Consider the following 15,927-nt stretch of genomic DNA (forward strand, 5'->3'; position numbering starts at 1 on the left):
CTTACAGAATGTGATCCAGCTGGTCATTTTATCTGCCAAGCGATTCAGTTCAATGATCTAATTCTCATAATAACCAATAGTGATGGATTCAACACAAACAAGGAGAATGATAATCTTATCTTATCAATAGAGAACACATTGTTACGTCGGTTAAATACATTTCCAAATGCCACTCTATTGTTAGGAGGTGACTTTAATATTATTCTGGATAGCACTATTGATAAATGGCCTCCTGGTCTAACGAAGAGAACAAACACCAATCTCAAAGCATTCATGGATAGGTTTAATCTTGAATATATCTGGAGAGAAAAGCATCCCAATAATAGAGCATTTACATGGAGTAATAAAACAGGGTCCAATCAATCAAGAATTGATTTTTGGCTGATTTCAAAGAGCTTTAACAGAAATGATATTGATGTGGAGATATGCCCCACCCCTCTTACAGATCATAAGGCTATACATATTAAGATTAATCTATCCACCTCTAAAACATGTACTGCTCGTCTGTATATTGGACACTTAATAGCTCTTTATTATTTAATGATGTGGTGAAAAAAGAGGTGACAGATCTGATTTCATATTTTTGGTCGAAAGCTAGAAAAGAAAAACAATTTGGTATTAACTGGGAACTTCTCAAATTTGAGGTCGGTACATTTCTCAGAAAATTCGGTAGAGATAAAGCTAAATCCAGAAGAGCTGAAGAAATAAATGTGGTAACAAGGATCACTTTCTTATCTCATAGAGCCCCAGATACATTATCAGAACAGGAGAAACTACAACTGTCTCATTTGCAAATTAAACTAGATGAACTTTACAAACAAAAGGCAAAGGGTGCTTTTATCAGATCCAGAACGAGATGGCTGGAAGAAGGTGAACAAAAGTCCCACTATTTTTTGAATCTAGAAAAACATCACTCCAGTATGAATAATATTAATAAGCTATATAGATCTGAGTTTTGCCAGGCATCAGCGGACGCCTTTTTGAACTCTCTAACAGTCAAAACTATTGGTGAAAAGGAAAGGCAGGTATGTGATCATTCTTTCACACTTGGGGAGGTTAAGAATGCAATGGATCTTTTGAAAGACAATAAGTCACCCGGTACTGATGGACTAGTTTCAGTCTTTTTAGAAAGCATAGAAAAAGAACATCTCCCAACCACCGTGACTCAAGGATTGACAACTTTAATTCCCAAACCAACAAAGACACTTAATTTATTGATAATTGGCGGCCAATATCTGTGCTCAACAATGATTACAAGATATATGCTCTAATACTGGCCAAGAGACTTAAGATGGTTCTGGACTCAATCATTGAGGAAACGCAGTCAGGGTTCAGGCCCAAAAGACGCATAATAAACAACATTAAGCTAGTAATGGACATTTTGGATTACTCAGAAATTATTAATGACGATGGCTTTATTTTATTTTTAGACTTCTACAAGGCCTTCGACACAGTGGAGCATCAGTTTATTTTACAATCTTTGAAGAAATTTGGCTTCGGTGAATATTTCTCTTCAGCTATAAAAACACTTTATATTAATAGTAATAGTTCCATTAAACTATTGGGAGGTACATCCCCTAGATTTAACCTGTCTAGAGGCATTAGGCAAGGTTGTCCTGCGTCCCCATATCTCTTTCTGATAGTGGCTCAGCTCTTGGCAGACCATATCAAATCTAGTGCGGTAAAAGGTATTTCTCTTCTTGGTAAAGAATTAATCATAACTCAGCTGGCGGACGACACCACACTATTTTGACAAAATGAAAACCAAGTATCTGTCGCCATTAAAGTAATCGGGGAGTTCTCAAAGGCGTCTGGTCTGTGCTTGAATATTAAAAAATGTGAACTTATGGCGATCAAAGAATGCGGAATTCAAATCACTAAAAATCAGTACAGGAGAAGCACCTTAAGCTTTAATCCTATTATACAAAAAACTCAAAGAAAACTAAACCAGTGGCTCTTAAGGGATTTGTCACTAAGAGGTAGAATCTTACTTACTAAGGCAGAGGGAATCTCTCCACTGACATATGCAGCTTTGGCTCTGCATCTTGACGACAGACTACTAAAAGAGATTGACAAAATGCTGTTCAACTTTGGATGGAAAAATAGGACCCATTACTTAAAGACAACAGTTCTGATGAATTCATATGAAAATGGTGGGCTTAACTTTTTGGATTTTCACTGACGCATACATGTTTTCCTTGTTTGTAACTATAATATTGAAAAGATTCCTGTTAAAATGTCTGCTTTTCATCGCCAGGCCTTCTTATCATGGTCTCTAATCTACAAACACAACTTTTCACCTCACAACTATTTTATATGGAATAACAAGGACATTTTGTATAAACATAAATCCCTCTTTGTGGAATATTGGTTTCAAAACAATATCATGTTGGTTGATCAGTTATTTAGTAGGGAGGGTCTTCTTTCTACACGTGAAGAGTTTCTCTCAGAATATAAGATCCCTGTAACACCTGGGGATTATGCCAAAGTGTTTGGGGCCATACCCTCTGGAGTGTGTATGCTCTTTAAATGTCCACCGAGGCTTGATGACCAACCACTTCCCTTGTTATCTCCAACAGACACACCAATAGGGAAAGTTTGTTTGTCCAGAAATCCTATTAATAACAATAAGTCTGTAAGAGCAATGTTTCAAAAACAACTTTACCCTGTGTCATTTCATACTGGAATAGATCTGTGGATGGTGTGGCATGGAAGAAGGCTTGGTTTATACCAAATCAATATTTGATTACGAACAAAGTCAAGGAAATTTCCTTTAAACTCATTCATACATTTTATCCAGCTAAAAATGATATTAAAAATAGATTTCAGATAGATATTGATGTGAATTGTAGTTTTTGTAAAGAATTCCCTGAAACTGTTGTGCATCTATTTTGGTATTGCCCGACTGTTAAGCTGCTCTGGCAAAAACTTTGTGGCTTCATCCAGGATAGAATTGATGGACATTTTGCTTTGTATTGGAAGAATGTATTGTTTGGTCTCGTGGTAAATGATACCCACAATAACACCTGTGTGTACATGATAAATCTTATTATTATAATGGCCAAATTTCACATCCATAAATACAAATTCACAGGTAAAAAAACATGCTTCATTGCCTTTTGTAACGAGTTCAAGCAATACATCCAGTCAATTAAAAACTCTGAGAAACCCAAAGCAATTAAAAGTGTTTCAGCTCGTGATACTTTAAAAATATTGACATAGACTGTGACCCCCCCAGCATAATCTGAGATATTTTTGGGATCTTTGTTTTTTGTTTATGTCCTTTACTTTCTCTTTTATTTATTTTGCTTTAAAGGCAGATAATATATACTTTCATAATATCTGTATACTTCATTTCCTGTTAGTTAATTGCTGGTCCCTGTATTGTTTACAGAGAAACTTGTGAATGTTTTTCTTTTTTGTTATAAATAAAGTTCCAAAAACAAATACAAAGAATCCCAGAGTTTCTGCCTTTAACTTGTGCTTCAGACGCCAAGCTGTACGGTGCTACTTGTTGTATCTGTGCCTCTTGAAATCCTGTTCTGTAGATGTTTTATTTATTCTTTTAACTACACCTCCTTATTATTCCACATTTATCTTATTTCACAGATTCATTATCTTATGGTGTTGTGGCAAAAAAGTTCCACAAACTATCTTATCTGCAACTTAATTTCAATCTCCAATGGATAATAAAACCTCAAAAATCGTTAATAAACTTGGTCGAATAAGTCTTCAAACTGAGAAAAAAAACTGTCAAAAATGATCTTAGAAAAGCAAAATCTGATGCAACAAAAATCTTTATTGATTACAGATAAACTGATACATCAATAAATCAATGAGTGTCATCCAGATGAGACTGCCCACGGGTCAGCCGCTCGGGTCTTATATACTCTCCGCCCCTCCCTCGCTGGGCTTCAGCTTCCCCCCACACCTGTTGGAGCTACCCCCCCCCCCTCGCTCTGTCTCTCTTCCCTCAGTTGGTTTCCTCTCAGTTTTTGCCTGACCCATTTCCAACTTTTCTGCAGGCCTCTTCTTCACTCCGGCCAATTAGGCACGTTCATGCACTGTACAACAAAAAGGGAGGGGCTGGGGGGGGACGCCTGTTTTTCTTGGCCAGCTGCCAACCCTGCACCTGGCTTTGATGCTGAGCCCAGCGAGTTTTTCAGCTTAGGATTCTATATTTAGAGTTTTTAACACTTTAGATTATGAAAACTTATTATAAAACATTAGAATATAAAACCTTAACTATAAAACATTTGACTGTTAAACCTCAACTATAAAAAACTTTAGGCCTTAGACTATAGGAAAGTTAACTTTAAGGCATTATAACTATAAACTTTAACTTTAAGACATTAAAACATTTAATTTATAAATCTTATGGTTATATAACTTCAACTCTAAAACCTTTGATTATGAAGTTTCATCTAAAACATATCATTATAACACTTTTGATTATATATCATCAACTCTAAAACATTTAATTATAAAGTTTCAACTAAAACATATCATTATAAAACTTTTGATTATATAACTTCAACTTTAAAACATTTGATTATAAAGCTTCAAATTTTTTTCCAACATTCCCTCCTGTGGGACTGGAAAGTCACATACTAACAATTTTAAGTGATCATCAAGACGATTAATATCACTCATGACAAATGCATCCTTCAGGCGAAAGTTTTTTTTATATCAATATTTATATAATAATTATAGTGTATATTATTATTATTATTATCATTATTATGATTATTATTTCAAACACAGTCTTCCTCTCTGCTCTCTGTGTAGTTTTCGTTCTACTTCATCAACTAGACTTATTATTACAGATTACAGTAATGCTCTAAATGTTAACTTCTGGTCCTCACTGCTGTTTTCTTCTCTCATTCATCCAGTCTTGTGCTTGAGTGTTTGTTAGTTTGAAAAAGCTTGGTGCTCATTCTGTACTGGGACAAGTAGACAGCGAGTGAGCCGATACTACACTCTTTATTATTACATTTTTATTATTACTAGCATAAATCGCATTACCTTAGCTACTGGTATTATTATTATTATTAATGTTATTAATACTTTCTCCTTTTCTATCCTTGTTTTTGCTTTATTCTACCAATATATCTCACTTTTAGTCTTCACACATAATTCTCCCATTGTTCTCTGTGTTTACAGGGAGAGCTGCTTACACTCCAACACACCTACTGGGCCCAGGAACACGGCCCCCACCTTTCGCCCTGACTCCTCACAGCAGAAGTGCTCTCGTTATCGCCCCTTTAACCTGCACTCACAGCTTTATTCACTCTCTATCCCTAAAGTTTTCTTTTGTTTCATTAAACACTTCAGAATATTACAAATTCTGGTGCTAAGCACTTTTTACAGCAGTTACATAATATTTTTCAACACACACTATTCTAAACTAATCACAAACACAGAAACGTTTTGGTTAATTGTATGTACATCTGGCCAGTGTCGCTCTCGCGGCGACTATCCTCTGTTGGTTCCCTGAGATTCCTTACACCACACTGACCCCGTATCACTTCACGGACGTTACACCTGGTGAAGCCAATCTCATTTATCTCTTCCACCACACTGACCCCGTATCACTTCACGGACGTTACACCTGGTGTACTTCGAGATAATTTCATTATTCTCTTAAACTCAGAGAAATAATCAAAACCTGAACCAAAGATAAAAATAAAAACCTCACTTTTCTTCCCTAGCGATTTCACTTGTCTCACGAGGATCTCACTCCTAGGGGCAATATTAAATAAAATAAAAACTTTTTCTCTTCTTCCCTTTCTTCTGATGCTCTTTATTGCAAACCATGCCAATCCCCCCGCTATAGCAACACACACACCACACCAAATTGCTATTACTATTTGCAGGAGTATCTCTTCACATTCACACTTCCTTCCCATGGTACTTCAGACAGACGGACAGACAGACAGGCAGACAGACAAACAGACAAACATGTAAAGTTGCACCAGATTCTACCAGAATTTTTCTTCTTAGTGCTTTTGGTTTGATTCAATTAGTTTGAAATCAAAACAAAAAACAAAAACTCACTCTATTGTTTGTTTGAACCATAAACATTAAACAAAACTTTTTTCACACAATGTACCTCACTCCTATAGTAAGCTTACATTCTGTAACATACATCTAGACGCAACGAAACAGTTAAACAACACAGTGAGCTCACCATACAACTTCATGCACACACACAGTTACTGTATTCCACACTCCCAACAATGGCTCTTATGTCTTCACATTATGAAACTCTAAAGAGCGATTTAATCACAGTAATAGTTAAAGTAAAAGTGTGTTTATAAGGGTTAGTGTGTGTGAGGAACACAAATGTTCACATTTGTTCTCTGACTTTTTTATATCAACTTTACTCTGAACATTTTTATTACAGACCTTCAAACAAACTTCTCTTCATGTGTTTCATGGTTCTGAGAGGACTTGTTGTGATGATTGAAGTTAAGTGTGTTTCTGCTCACAGCTCTTGTCTAATGTGCACACTGAGTTGGGTACACACTGTAATGTAAGTTGAATGTGTCTGTAAACACATGTTTATGAAATGCTGTAAATAAGCTCATTGTGTTTAATAGTAAGGGTGGACATCTTCATTTAGAGACCAATGTGTAAATTTCAGGAAGTTTGCTGAGCTTTTATTTTGGTAGTTCATTAGAGTTACTTCCTCTTTGTGTCAGGATTGTTCAGTGGAAAACATTTGTGACATTAAAAACACAATCAGCCAAATATGAACCAAAGTGAAGCCTCGTCCAGCAACATTTAGACCACAGGACTGAAAGGAGACTCTCCCTCCTGCAGAGAACACAGAGACACTGAGGAACCAGGAGACCAGAGCCAGAACCCAGGATAAAGAGGTTCAGTGAATGTGGTGTTGAAGGTGTGGAGGTGGATCAGTGTGTCAGAGGAGACTCTGTAGAAGGACAGAGTGTCAGCAGGACAGTCCACATACACTGCTACTCTGTGAGAGTCAGAGGAGGAGGAGAGAGGGAGGGCTGTTTGTCTGTCATTGTGCCAGACAGAGTAACCATCATCAGAGCAGATCAGACTCCAGGACTGATCATTCCCTCCAAACACACAATCATGACAGTTTCCTTTCCTTCTGATTCCTCTGTAACTCACTGATATATAAACCCCTCCTCTCCACTCAACCTCCCAGTAACAGCGACCAGTCAGACCATTACTACACAGCAGCTGAGGCCAGATGTCAAATCTGTCTGGATGATCAGGATATGACTGATCCTCTCTCACATGTGTCACCTTCCTGTTGTTGTCAGACAGTTGGAGCTCTCTGTGTGCTGTGTTTGAGTCCAGAGTGAGTTCACAGAAATCTGATGGAGAGAAAAAGACACAACACAGCAGCAGTTTATCATCAGACACACCTGAAGGGTTTATTCTTTGTTAACTGACAGTCTGCTGTTTGGTCATCATGAGTCAAACTGATTCCACACTTACACTTCTTCAGACCAGGCTTTAACCTCTGCTCTCCACCATGGTCCACCCTGGAGGAAGAAACACAGTCACAATGATTTTCTATCCAACATGAGTCCTAACTGCTGTTCAACATGAAGCAGTGTTCCTCAGTTTGTCACTGTGACCTTTAACAAATCTGGTTTGGGGCCTCACAAATCAAACTGACTAGAACAGAATAAGTTTATTGTCATTGTACAGATACAACGAAATTATGAGGCACTGCCTGAGTGGAGCTGAAATATAAGATAAAAAACTTCAAATAAAGCTAAAGTTAAAATCACACAGATGTGAAGATGTCATCCAGGGCAGACAAACGTGTGTTTGTGACTTTCTGGGCTGTGTTGATGATCTTCTGCAGGGCCTTCCTGTCAGCCACAGAGCTGCTGTCTTACCACACCAGGATCCCATGTGTCAGTATGCTCTCAATGGAGCCGTGGTAGAAGGACACCAGCAGCCGCTCTGTGAGGAAGTCCTTTATCCAGAGGCAGATGTTTTTGTTGAAGCCGAGATCAGACAGCTTGGAGACCAGTCTGCTGGAGATGATTGTATTAATGCAGAACTGTAGTCTACAGACAGCAGCCGTGCACATGCTCCTCATTGTTCTAAGTGGAGCCGTACAGTGTGGAGGGCAGGAGAGATGGTGTCATCTGTTGACCTGATCTGCAGCCTTGATGTGCTTGAGGACCGATCTCTGCAGGCACTTCATGATAACAGGTGTTAATGCTGTTGGCCTGTAGTCATTTAGGCAGGTTATTGCTGTGTGCTTTGGAACTGGCACTATTGTGACTGTCTTTAAACATGTAGGGACAGAGCACTGTGCCAGAGATGGTTGAAGTGTTTGTGAATACCTCAGTTAACTCAGCAGAACCCGACCTGGAACACTCAGGACAGTGTGTGTGTGTGTGTGTGTGTGTGTGTGTGTGTGTGTGTGTGTGTGTGTGTGTGTGTGTGTGTGTGTGTGTGTGACCTCAGCAGTCTGTAAGATGAGTTTTGTGATGGTGACATTTTCTACACAGCTTTTTATATAAAACAGAACAGTTCATGTGTCAGTCTCAATGTCCTCATCTTTAAATAGAGTCTCGTCTGTGCGGTTAAAGCAGTCCTGTAGCTGAGCTTCAGGAAGTAAGAGCCTTTGTGTTCCTCAATGAGCAACATTTCTCTCTTGATTTAAATGTACAGTAAAACAATCTCGGTAACAGTATCTTATGATTTAAAGAAAAGGTGTTTCATAGATAATATAGATAATAAAATGTGACATAATAAAGCCCTACATACATAAACTAAGAGAAACCAGAAGAACATGAATGTTGGATAATATCATCTTAAAGTTTAAAAACCTCACATGGAATTTTTATTATTTCCATCGTCAAGAACGATCTTTCATGTCCAGAATAAATGTTTGCTTTCATAGTTTATTTCTCAAAGGCTGCATCTGAACACAGTAATTCATGATCATTTAAAGACCAACAAACACAAAGTAGAAAAAAGGGAATCCTGCATCAAAGCTTTTCATGGTAACAGTCTCTCTATTTTGGTACCTTTTGGAAAGTAAGAACTCCTTCATGATGAGTTACCACAGCAGAAGCACTGTTATATTTTTGGTGAACGGTGAACTGAACGGATCATTTTACAACGTGAGCGTAGTTCACTCTGGAGGCAGTGAACGACCGCTCACCTTCAGAGCTAAAGTCGGACTTACGGCACCCAAGATGCATCTTCATTTCTCTCTGCTCCGCTCGCATTTACAGTCACTCTGCCGCTCTCGCTCTCTCGCTCTCTCTCTCTCTCTCTCTCTCTTACTTGCTTGACCACTCACTCACTGCACATCTCCCTACATAAATTACAACTCCATCTTTTAATAGAGGGCAGGGTAAGAAGTTGGCCTCTGTAGCACCTTCTCAAAAATTGTTGATTTATGCTTTGATGTAGATATATTGAACGTTCTGTTGATTAAGTAGCTTGCACTACTCGTCTAATCCCACAGCGTTTTATGAGATGCAGACAGACAGAAAGGAGAGACAGCACAAATGATGGAGAGAAGAGAGAGCAGCAGATGATGAGTGGTAGAAGCACTACAAAGCATAAACTCTGTCTAAAAATGTGCAGTGAGTGTCTATGAACAAATAAAAAACATTTTAATGACACAATAAACTAAAGTTTTTTTGACCCTCATAAATGTTTAATGATAGCAGTGGAGGTACTCATTTTAAAGTTGTCAGTGATTACTTCATGTGCTAATAAAGAGTGCATACCATCACATCAAAATCTTTTTGTTTTTTATCAACAAACACCCCCCCGACGCCCCTACTGGGGTCGAAGGCCCCACAATATCATCATATCCTCACAAATTGTAGAAAGCTCGATCTTCAATATATATCTGATCTGTGTTGCAAAATATCATGAAAATATTAAAATGATTCTGTCTATCAGAACAAACTGATATTATAACTTTTGAGGTGTGGGGTGCCAAATCCAAAACTGGCCAAAATGGCTGATCATTACTTCAGCTGAAAGAGAGCTCGGTGCAGCTAAAAAAAAACTATACAAAGTGAAAATGAACTAGTTCATTTTAATCTGTGTGAACTGAACTTTGAGCGAGCTCTTTTAAGTGTGAACTTGCAATACACTAAGCAAAAGAATATATATACAGTATCTATTTTAATTAGAGGCACCTGCAGTGTCTGAACTTTGTTCATACCTGAGCGTGTCAAGTCTCCAGTGTGGATCCTCAAGGCCAGCAGACAGCAGCTTCACTCCTTGTTCTCCTGGATGATTGTAGCTCAGGTCAAGCTCTCTCAGATGGGAGGGGTTGGAGCTCAGAGCTGAGGCCAGAGACGCACAGCCTTCCTCTGTGATCAGACATCCTGACAGACTGGAAATAAAATCATGTCATTAAAAAAATCGAACTGATTTTGAAAGACAAATATATCAAGTGTCGTTCAATCAGCCTCATACTGACCTGAGAGTTTCCAGTGTACAATGTTGACTCCGCAGACCAGCAGACAGCAGCTTCACTCCTGAATTCTGCAGGTTGTTGTTACTCAGGTCCAGCTCTCTCAGACTAGAGGACTGGGAGCTAAGGACTGAGGACAGAGCTTCACAGCTTCTCTCTGACAGATTACAGCCACTCAGCCTGAAGAAGAATTAGTGATCAGTGACTGATTTTTTTTTCTTTCCTGACTTAATTTGATCTTATCTGATGACATGAATAATAGTGGACTCATGAGGAACTTTATGTTTCCATGTCACTAACAATTACTTAAAGCTCAAATGAGGAGTTTTTCACTGTTTATGAAACAGACTGCAATTCATTCTAATTACTCAGTGTGACCTCAAAAAGCAAACAAGACCATCAACAACAAGTTGATATAAAAGCTGAAACCGCTGACTGGGGTAGGTGTCAGATGAGGCAATTAACTGCACGCTGCCTTTGTTTCCAATTTACAGGGCACAAATTCAAATTGAGTGATGCATATGACTGTTAAAGAAAGCAAGGGGACATTTTTTGTTAAAGGAAACACTTCTTACACATGTACAGGACTAAATCAGCAAAGAGATAAGAGGTACAGCTTTGTCCACAGGGGGCACCAAAATCAACACAAACCAGAAATACCTCACAGCAGCTTTAAGTAAAATGTCTTTAGACTGAGTGATACTTAACAATCAGCCTCAAACTGACCTGAGAGTTTCCAGCAGACAATGTTCACTCTGCAGTCCAGCAGACAGCAGCTTCACTCCTGAATCCTGCAGGTTGTTGTTACTCAGGTCCAGCTCTCTTAGACTAGAGGACTGGGAGCTAAGGACTGAGGACAGAGCTTCACAGCTTCTCTCTGACAGATGACAGCCACTCAGCCTGAAGAAGAATCAACAGAGAGCAGTCACAAACCATGTTTGTTTTTTCTGAATAAAGAAAAGCATCTTTAAACTTGTATAGTTAGGTGTGTACACACAGAGCTTTGTTGGAGGCCTTGACCACTGGCAGCAGCCTCAGAAGAGCCTCCTCTGAAGCAGAATATTTCTTCAGGTCAAACATGTCCAGATCTTTTTCTGATGACAGTAAGATGAAGACCAGAGCTGACCACTGAGCAGGAGACAGTTTATCTGTGGAGAGACGTCCTGATCTCAGGGACTGTTGGATCTGCTCCACTAGAGAACGATCATTCAGTTCATTCAGACAGTGGAACAGATTGATGCTTTTCTCTGAAGAGAGATTCTCACTGATCTTTGTCTTGATGTACTTGACTGTTGTTTTATTGATCTGTGAGGTACTTCCTGTCTGTGTCAGCAGACCTCTCATGAGAGTCTGATTGGTCTGCAATGAAAGACCCAGGAGGAAGCGGAGGAACAAGTCCAGGTGTCCGTTTGGACTCTGTAAGGCCTTATCTACAGCACTCTGGTAGAAGTGTGTCTTTTCAGATTCATGATGAATTATTTGTTCTTCTGACATCAGATTGACACCAGAGTTGATGAACGTCAGATGGACATGAAGAGCAGCCAGAAACTCCTGAACACTCAGATGGACGAAGCAGAACACCTTGTCCTGGTACAGTCCTCTCTCCTCTTTAAAGATCTGTGTGAACACTCCTGAGTACACTGAGGCTGCTCTGATATCGATGCCACACTCTGTCAGGTCTGACTCATAGAAGATCAGGTTTCCTTTCTGCAGCTGCTCAAAAGCCAGTTTTCCCAGAGACTCAATCATCTTCCTGCTCTCTGGACTCCAGTGTTGATCTGTCTCAGCTCCTCCATCATACTTGATGTTCTTCAGTTTGGACTGAACCACCAGGAAGTGGATGTACATCTCAGTCAGGGTCTTGGGCAGCTCTCCTCCCCCTCTGGTCTTCAACACATCCTCCAGAACTGTCGCAGTGATCCAGCAGAAGACTGGGATGTGGCACATGATGTGGAGGCTTCGGGATGTCTTGATGTGGGAGATGATTCTGCTGGCCTGTTTCTCATCTCTGAATCTCTTCCTGAAGTACTCCTCCTTCTGAGGGTCAGTGAACCCTCTAACCTCTGTCACCATGTCAACACAATAAGGAGGGATCTGATTGGCTGCTGCAGGTCGTGTGGTTATCCAGAGGTGAGCAGAGGGAAGCAGGTTCTTTCTGATGAGGTTTGTCAGCAGCACATCCACTGAGCTGGACTCTGTGACATCAGTCAGGATCTCATTGTTGTGGAAGTCCAGAGGAAGTCGACACTCATCCAGACCGTCAAAGATGAACACAACCTGGAACTCTTCAAACCTGCAGATTCCTGCTTCTTTGGTTTCAGTGAAGAAGTGATGAACAAGTTCCACCAAGCTGAACTTTTTCTCTTTCAGCACATTCAGCTCTCTGAAGGTGAATGGAAATGTGAACTGTATGTCCTGGTTGGCTTTGTCTTCAGCCCAGTCCAGAGTGAACTTCTGTGTTAAGACAGTTTTCCCAATGCCAGCCACTCCCTTTGTCATCACTGTTCTGATTGGTCGATGTCTTCCAGGTGAGGCTTTAAAGATGTCTTCTTGTCTGATGGTTGTTTCTGGTCTGTGTGGTTTCCTGGATGCTGATTCAATCTGTGTGACCTCATGTTCATCATTGACCTCTCCAGTCCCTCCCTCTGTGATGTAGAGCTCTGTGTAGATCTGATTCAGAAGGGTTGGGTTTCCTGCTTTAGCAATCCCCTCAAACACACACTGGAACTTCTCCTTCAGGTTAGACTTGAGCTCACGCTGACAAACTGCAGGAAAACTTCCTGAAAGAACAAACAAGAAATGTGATCAATAAGTTGAAGCTATAATCAATCTGATGATCTTAAACTTAAACACATCAGGGTGGTGTTTATTTCCCTCCTCTCTGAAATCTCTTCAGCACATCAGGTGTGAACAGTTTCTCACAGTTCATAGATCTGATTAAATGTGTGCATCATATTAACAGCAGAGTTTTAAATGTGACCCTCTCCCATGTTGCCTCCATTTCCTCTTTCCATCATGTTAAATGTGTTAAAATCCTCTTACTGCTCTGCAGACAGTCAGCCAGCTCCTCCTGCTTCATTCTCCTCAGGAAGTGCAGTGTGATCTTCACAAATGCCTCTCTGCTGCTCCTCCTCTGCTCTTCCTCCTCGCTGTCCAACACCTCCTCATCCTCCCTCTGATTCTCTAAGCATTCTGGGTAATCTGGACTCAGACCCCTCTTGATCTCCTTCAGCTCGTTCTTCACAAAACTGACAATGTTCTCCTCCAGCAGCTGGAACAGAACAAGAAGTGAACTTTGACCTGTAGAAGTCAACATCAGATCATCAGTGACAGACAGAAAGCCTGCTGGTCTGCAGAGTGCAGCATGGAGACTGGATCACAATGGTAGTTCAGTATTTAGTCTGTGGATGGTCCTGTCTCCTAGAAATGAAGTTGATATAAAATGAGATTCATGTTGGAGAAATATCCTGGTCTGGTTTCACACAGAAAAGATCTGCAGTGACTTTGGACACGATGTGTTTATTAGAATGAAGCTGAAACCACAAACTGTCATTAACATGAACCAAAGTGTTTCTGTTGTTTCAAACACAAACTGGACTCAGTCTGTGAACTCTGCTCTCTGCTGCCAAAGTCTGTGTGAGACCACCATCCACCACGACCTCTGACCTCTGACTCTGTGCTGCTCAGCAATGTAACGCTTCATTCGGTCAATAAAACACTGACTGTGAACATAATTCAGACAGAGATGATGTTTGCAGTGTAATCAGGAAACAATTCAGTAACATAAAAATGTCATTTGAAGTAAACTTTGATTCTCAGTAGTAGCTGTGTTTGTTCATTTACACACCATAAATATGGAGTCCAGCTGTGTTTGATGCTGCTGGGCAGACTGACCAATGGGAACCTCTGATCTCTGCTGCTGAACTCTGTGGAACAAATATAATATAATATACTGTATATAATCTAAAGACACAGTGTTACATGTGATAGATTCTATCAAGTGGATCCTGTTAGATCCTCCTACAAACACAGGACACACATGAAGGTACATGCTCAGTACAGTTATTGATGTGTAAAATAGTTTCCTGCTGTTGGATCCTGATAGAAACACAAACACTGATAAATGTTCAGGTTCAGACATAAAACACTGCTGACATGTTGGTTTTAAAGGTTTTAATACAGAACAACAGAAACATGTTCTGTTTTAAATTCTTACCTTTGACAGTCAGAGTTATTTACATCTTTGAAACAAATAAGTCGATCCTTAGACCGGTCACTCTTGAAGGACACACAGCTGGGTTCAGGTCCAGGAGAATCTGGTCTCTCATGTTCGATACTGAAAGAATCACAAACTCTGATGAACGTTCATAAACACTGAAAATCTTCCAGAATTATTGCTGCTGAAAATTATTAAAGTTTAAATACTGATAACAAAAAACTGTGAGATAAATGATTACTTTTGATCCTCAGACTGCTGGCCATGTTTGAAATGAATAGGTTGAACCATAGACCAGTCACTCTTTAAGGACACACAGCTGGGCTCAGGTCCACGTCCAGGTTCAGGTTCAGGTCCAGGTCCAGGTCCAGGTCCAGGTCCAGGTCCAGCAGAGTCCGGTCTGAGCTGCTGTTCTGGCCTTCAACACAACACACACAAAGCTGTGAGTGTGAATAATGATGGTGCAGTGATTTGAGTGCTGAGCTCTGACATGGAGAAGAGTCATGGACAGTTAGAGATCCTCATCTCACCTCTGAGCTTTGGTCTGGCTGTCATGTTCCCCACACAGAGTGGTTTTAGAGGGAGGGGCTCCCTCCTCTCTGTCCTCACACTGACTCATAGCAGAGCCCCCACCTTCACACAAACACAACATGCTCATTCATTACAACCAGCTTCACATCACAGAGACACACACTGCGCTCTACCACAGTGTCATTCCCGATTCTACCACCAGATGGCACCAAAGGAAGAAATGATTCAAAGATTTCCACTGTGGATAAATGGAGAAGAATATATTCCTTTTTATACAGCTGTACTTTTTGTCCACTAGAGAGCTCATATGGATTCATTTATAGTTCACTTCTGTTCAAAGTGAGGACATGCAAAATCTTCCAGTTTAACATGTGGCAGGAGAAAGAAAATACTCACCAGGTGACTTCAGATCCACGTTCTACCTTCACCTGTAGAGGAAACACAAAGAGAGAAACTGCTGCTGATCATTTTTCACAAGTTCTTCTTCAACAATCTGAGGACGCTGTCACACTCCAATAACTTCACAGTCAAAGTCTAGAAACATGAACATGACATTAAATCAGTGTAACCTACAACCAGAGTCCAGGACAGTCCAGTCAGGACATGAATGAATAAACTCAGAGGGACACAGGATAATATCTGATTTCACTGCAGTTCATACTTAATTACATCTTTCTCTTGTCTCATTTGTTCTAAAAGGAACAAAACACATCTGAAGATTTTATATAAA

The 15,927-nt window shown here is 40.0% G+C and overlaps 1 protein-coding gene across 1 annotated transcript; it reads right to left on the minus strand.

The window, feature by feature from the left end:
- Positions 1-6,702: 6,702 nt before the first annotated feature.
- LOC138595194 (NLR family CARD domain-containing protein 3-like) lies at positions 6,703-15,318 on the minus strand. The gene is made up of 10 exons (XM_069666545.1): positions 15,199-15,318; positions 14,908-15,017; positions 14,667-14,786; positions 14,298-14,376; positions 13,493-13,721; positions 11,448-13,230; positions 10,457-10,630; positions 10,196-10,369; positions 7,480-7,526; positions 6,703-7,355 (listed from the first exon to the last, which is right to left on the minus strand). Exons 1-10 carry the CDS (start codon positions 15,316-15,318, stop codon positions 6,787-6,789), a joined length of 3,405 nt encoding a protein of 1,134 aa, XP_069522646.1. The 3' UTR covers positions 6,703-6,786.
- Between the last annotated feature and the right edge of the window lie 609 nt (positions 15,319-15,927).

Source organism: Semicossyphus pulcher, unplaced genomic scaffold, assembly GCF_022749685.1.
Source record: "Semicossyphus pulcher isolate SPU_LCO1_2020_fin unplaced genomic scaffold, fSemPul1.0.p SCAF_17, whole genome shotgun sequence".
Taxonomy (NCBI): Eukaryota; Metazoa; Chordata; class Actinopteri; order Labriformes; family Labridae; genus Semicossyphus; species Semicossyphus pulcher.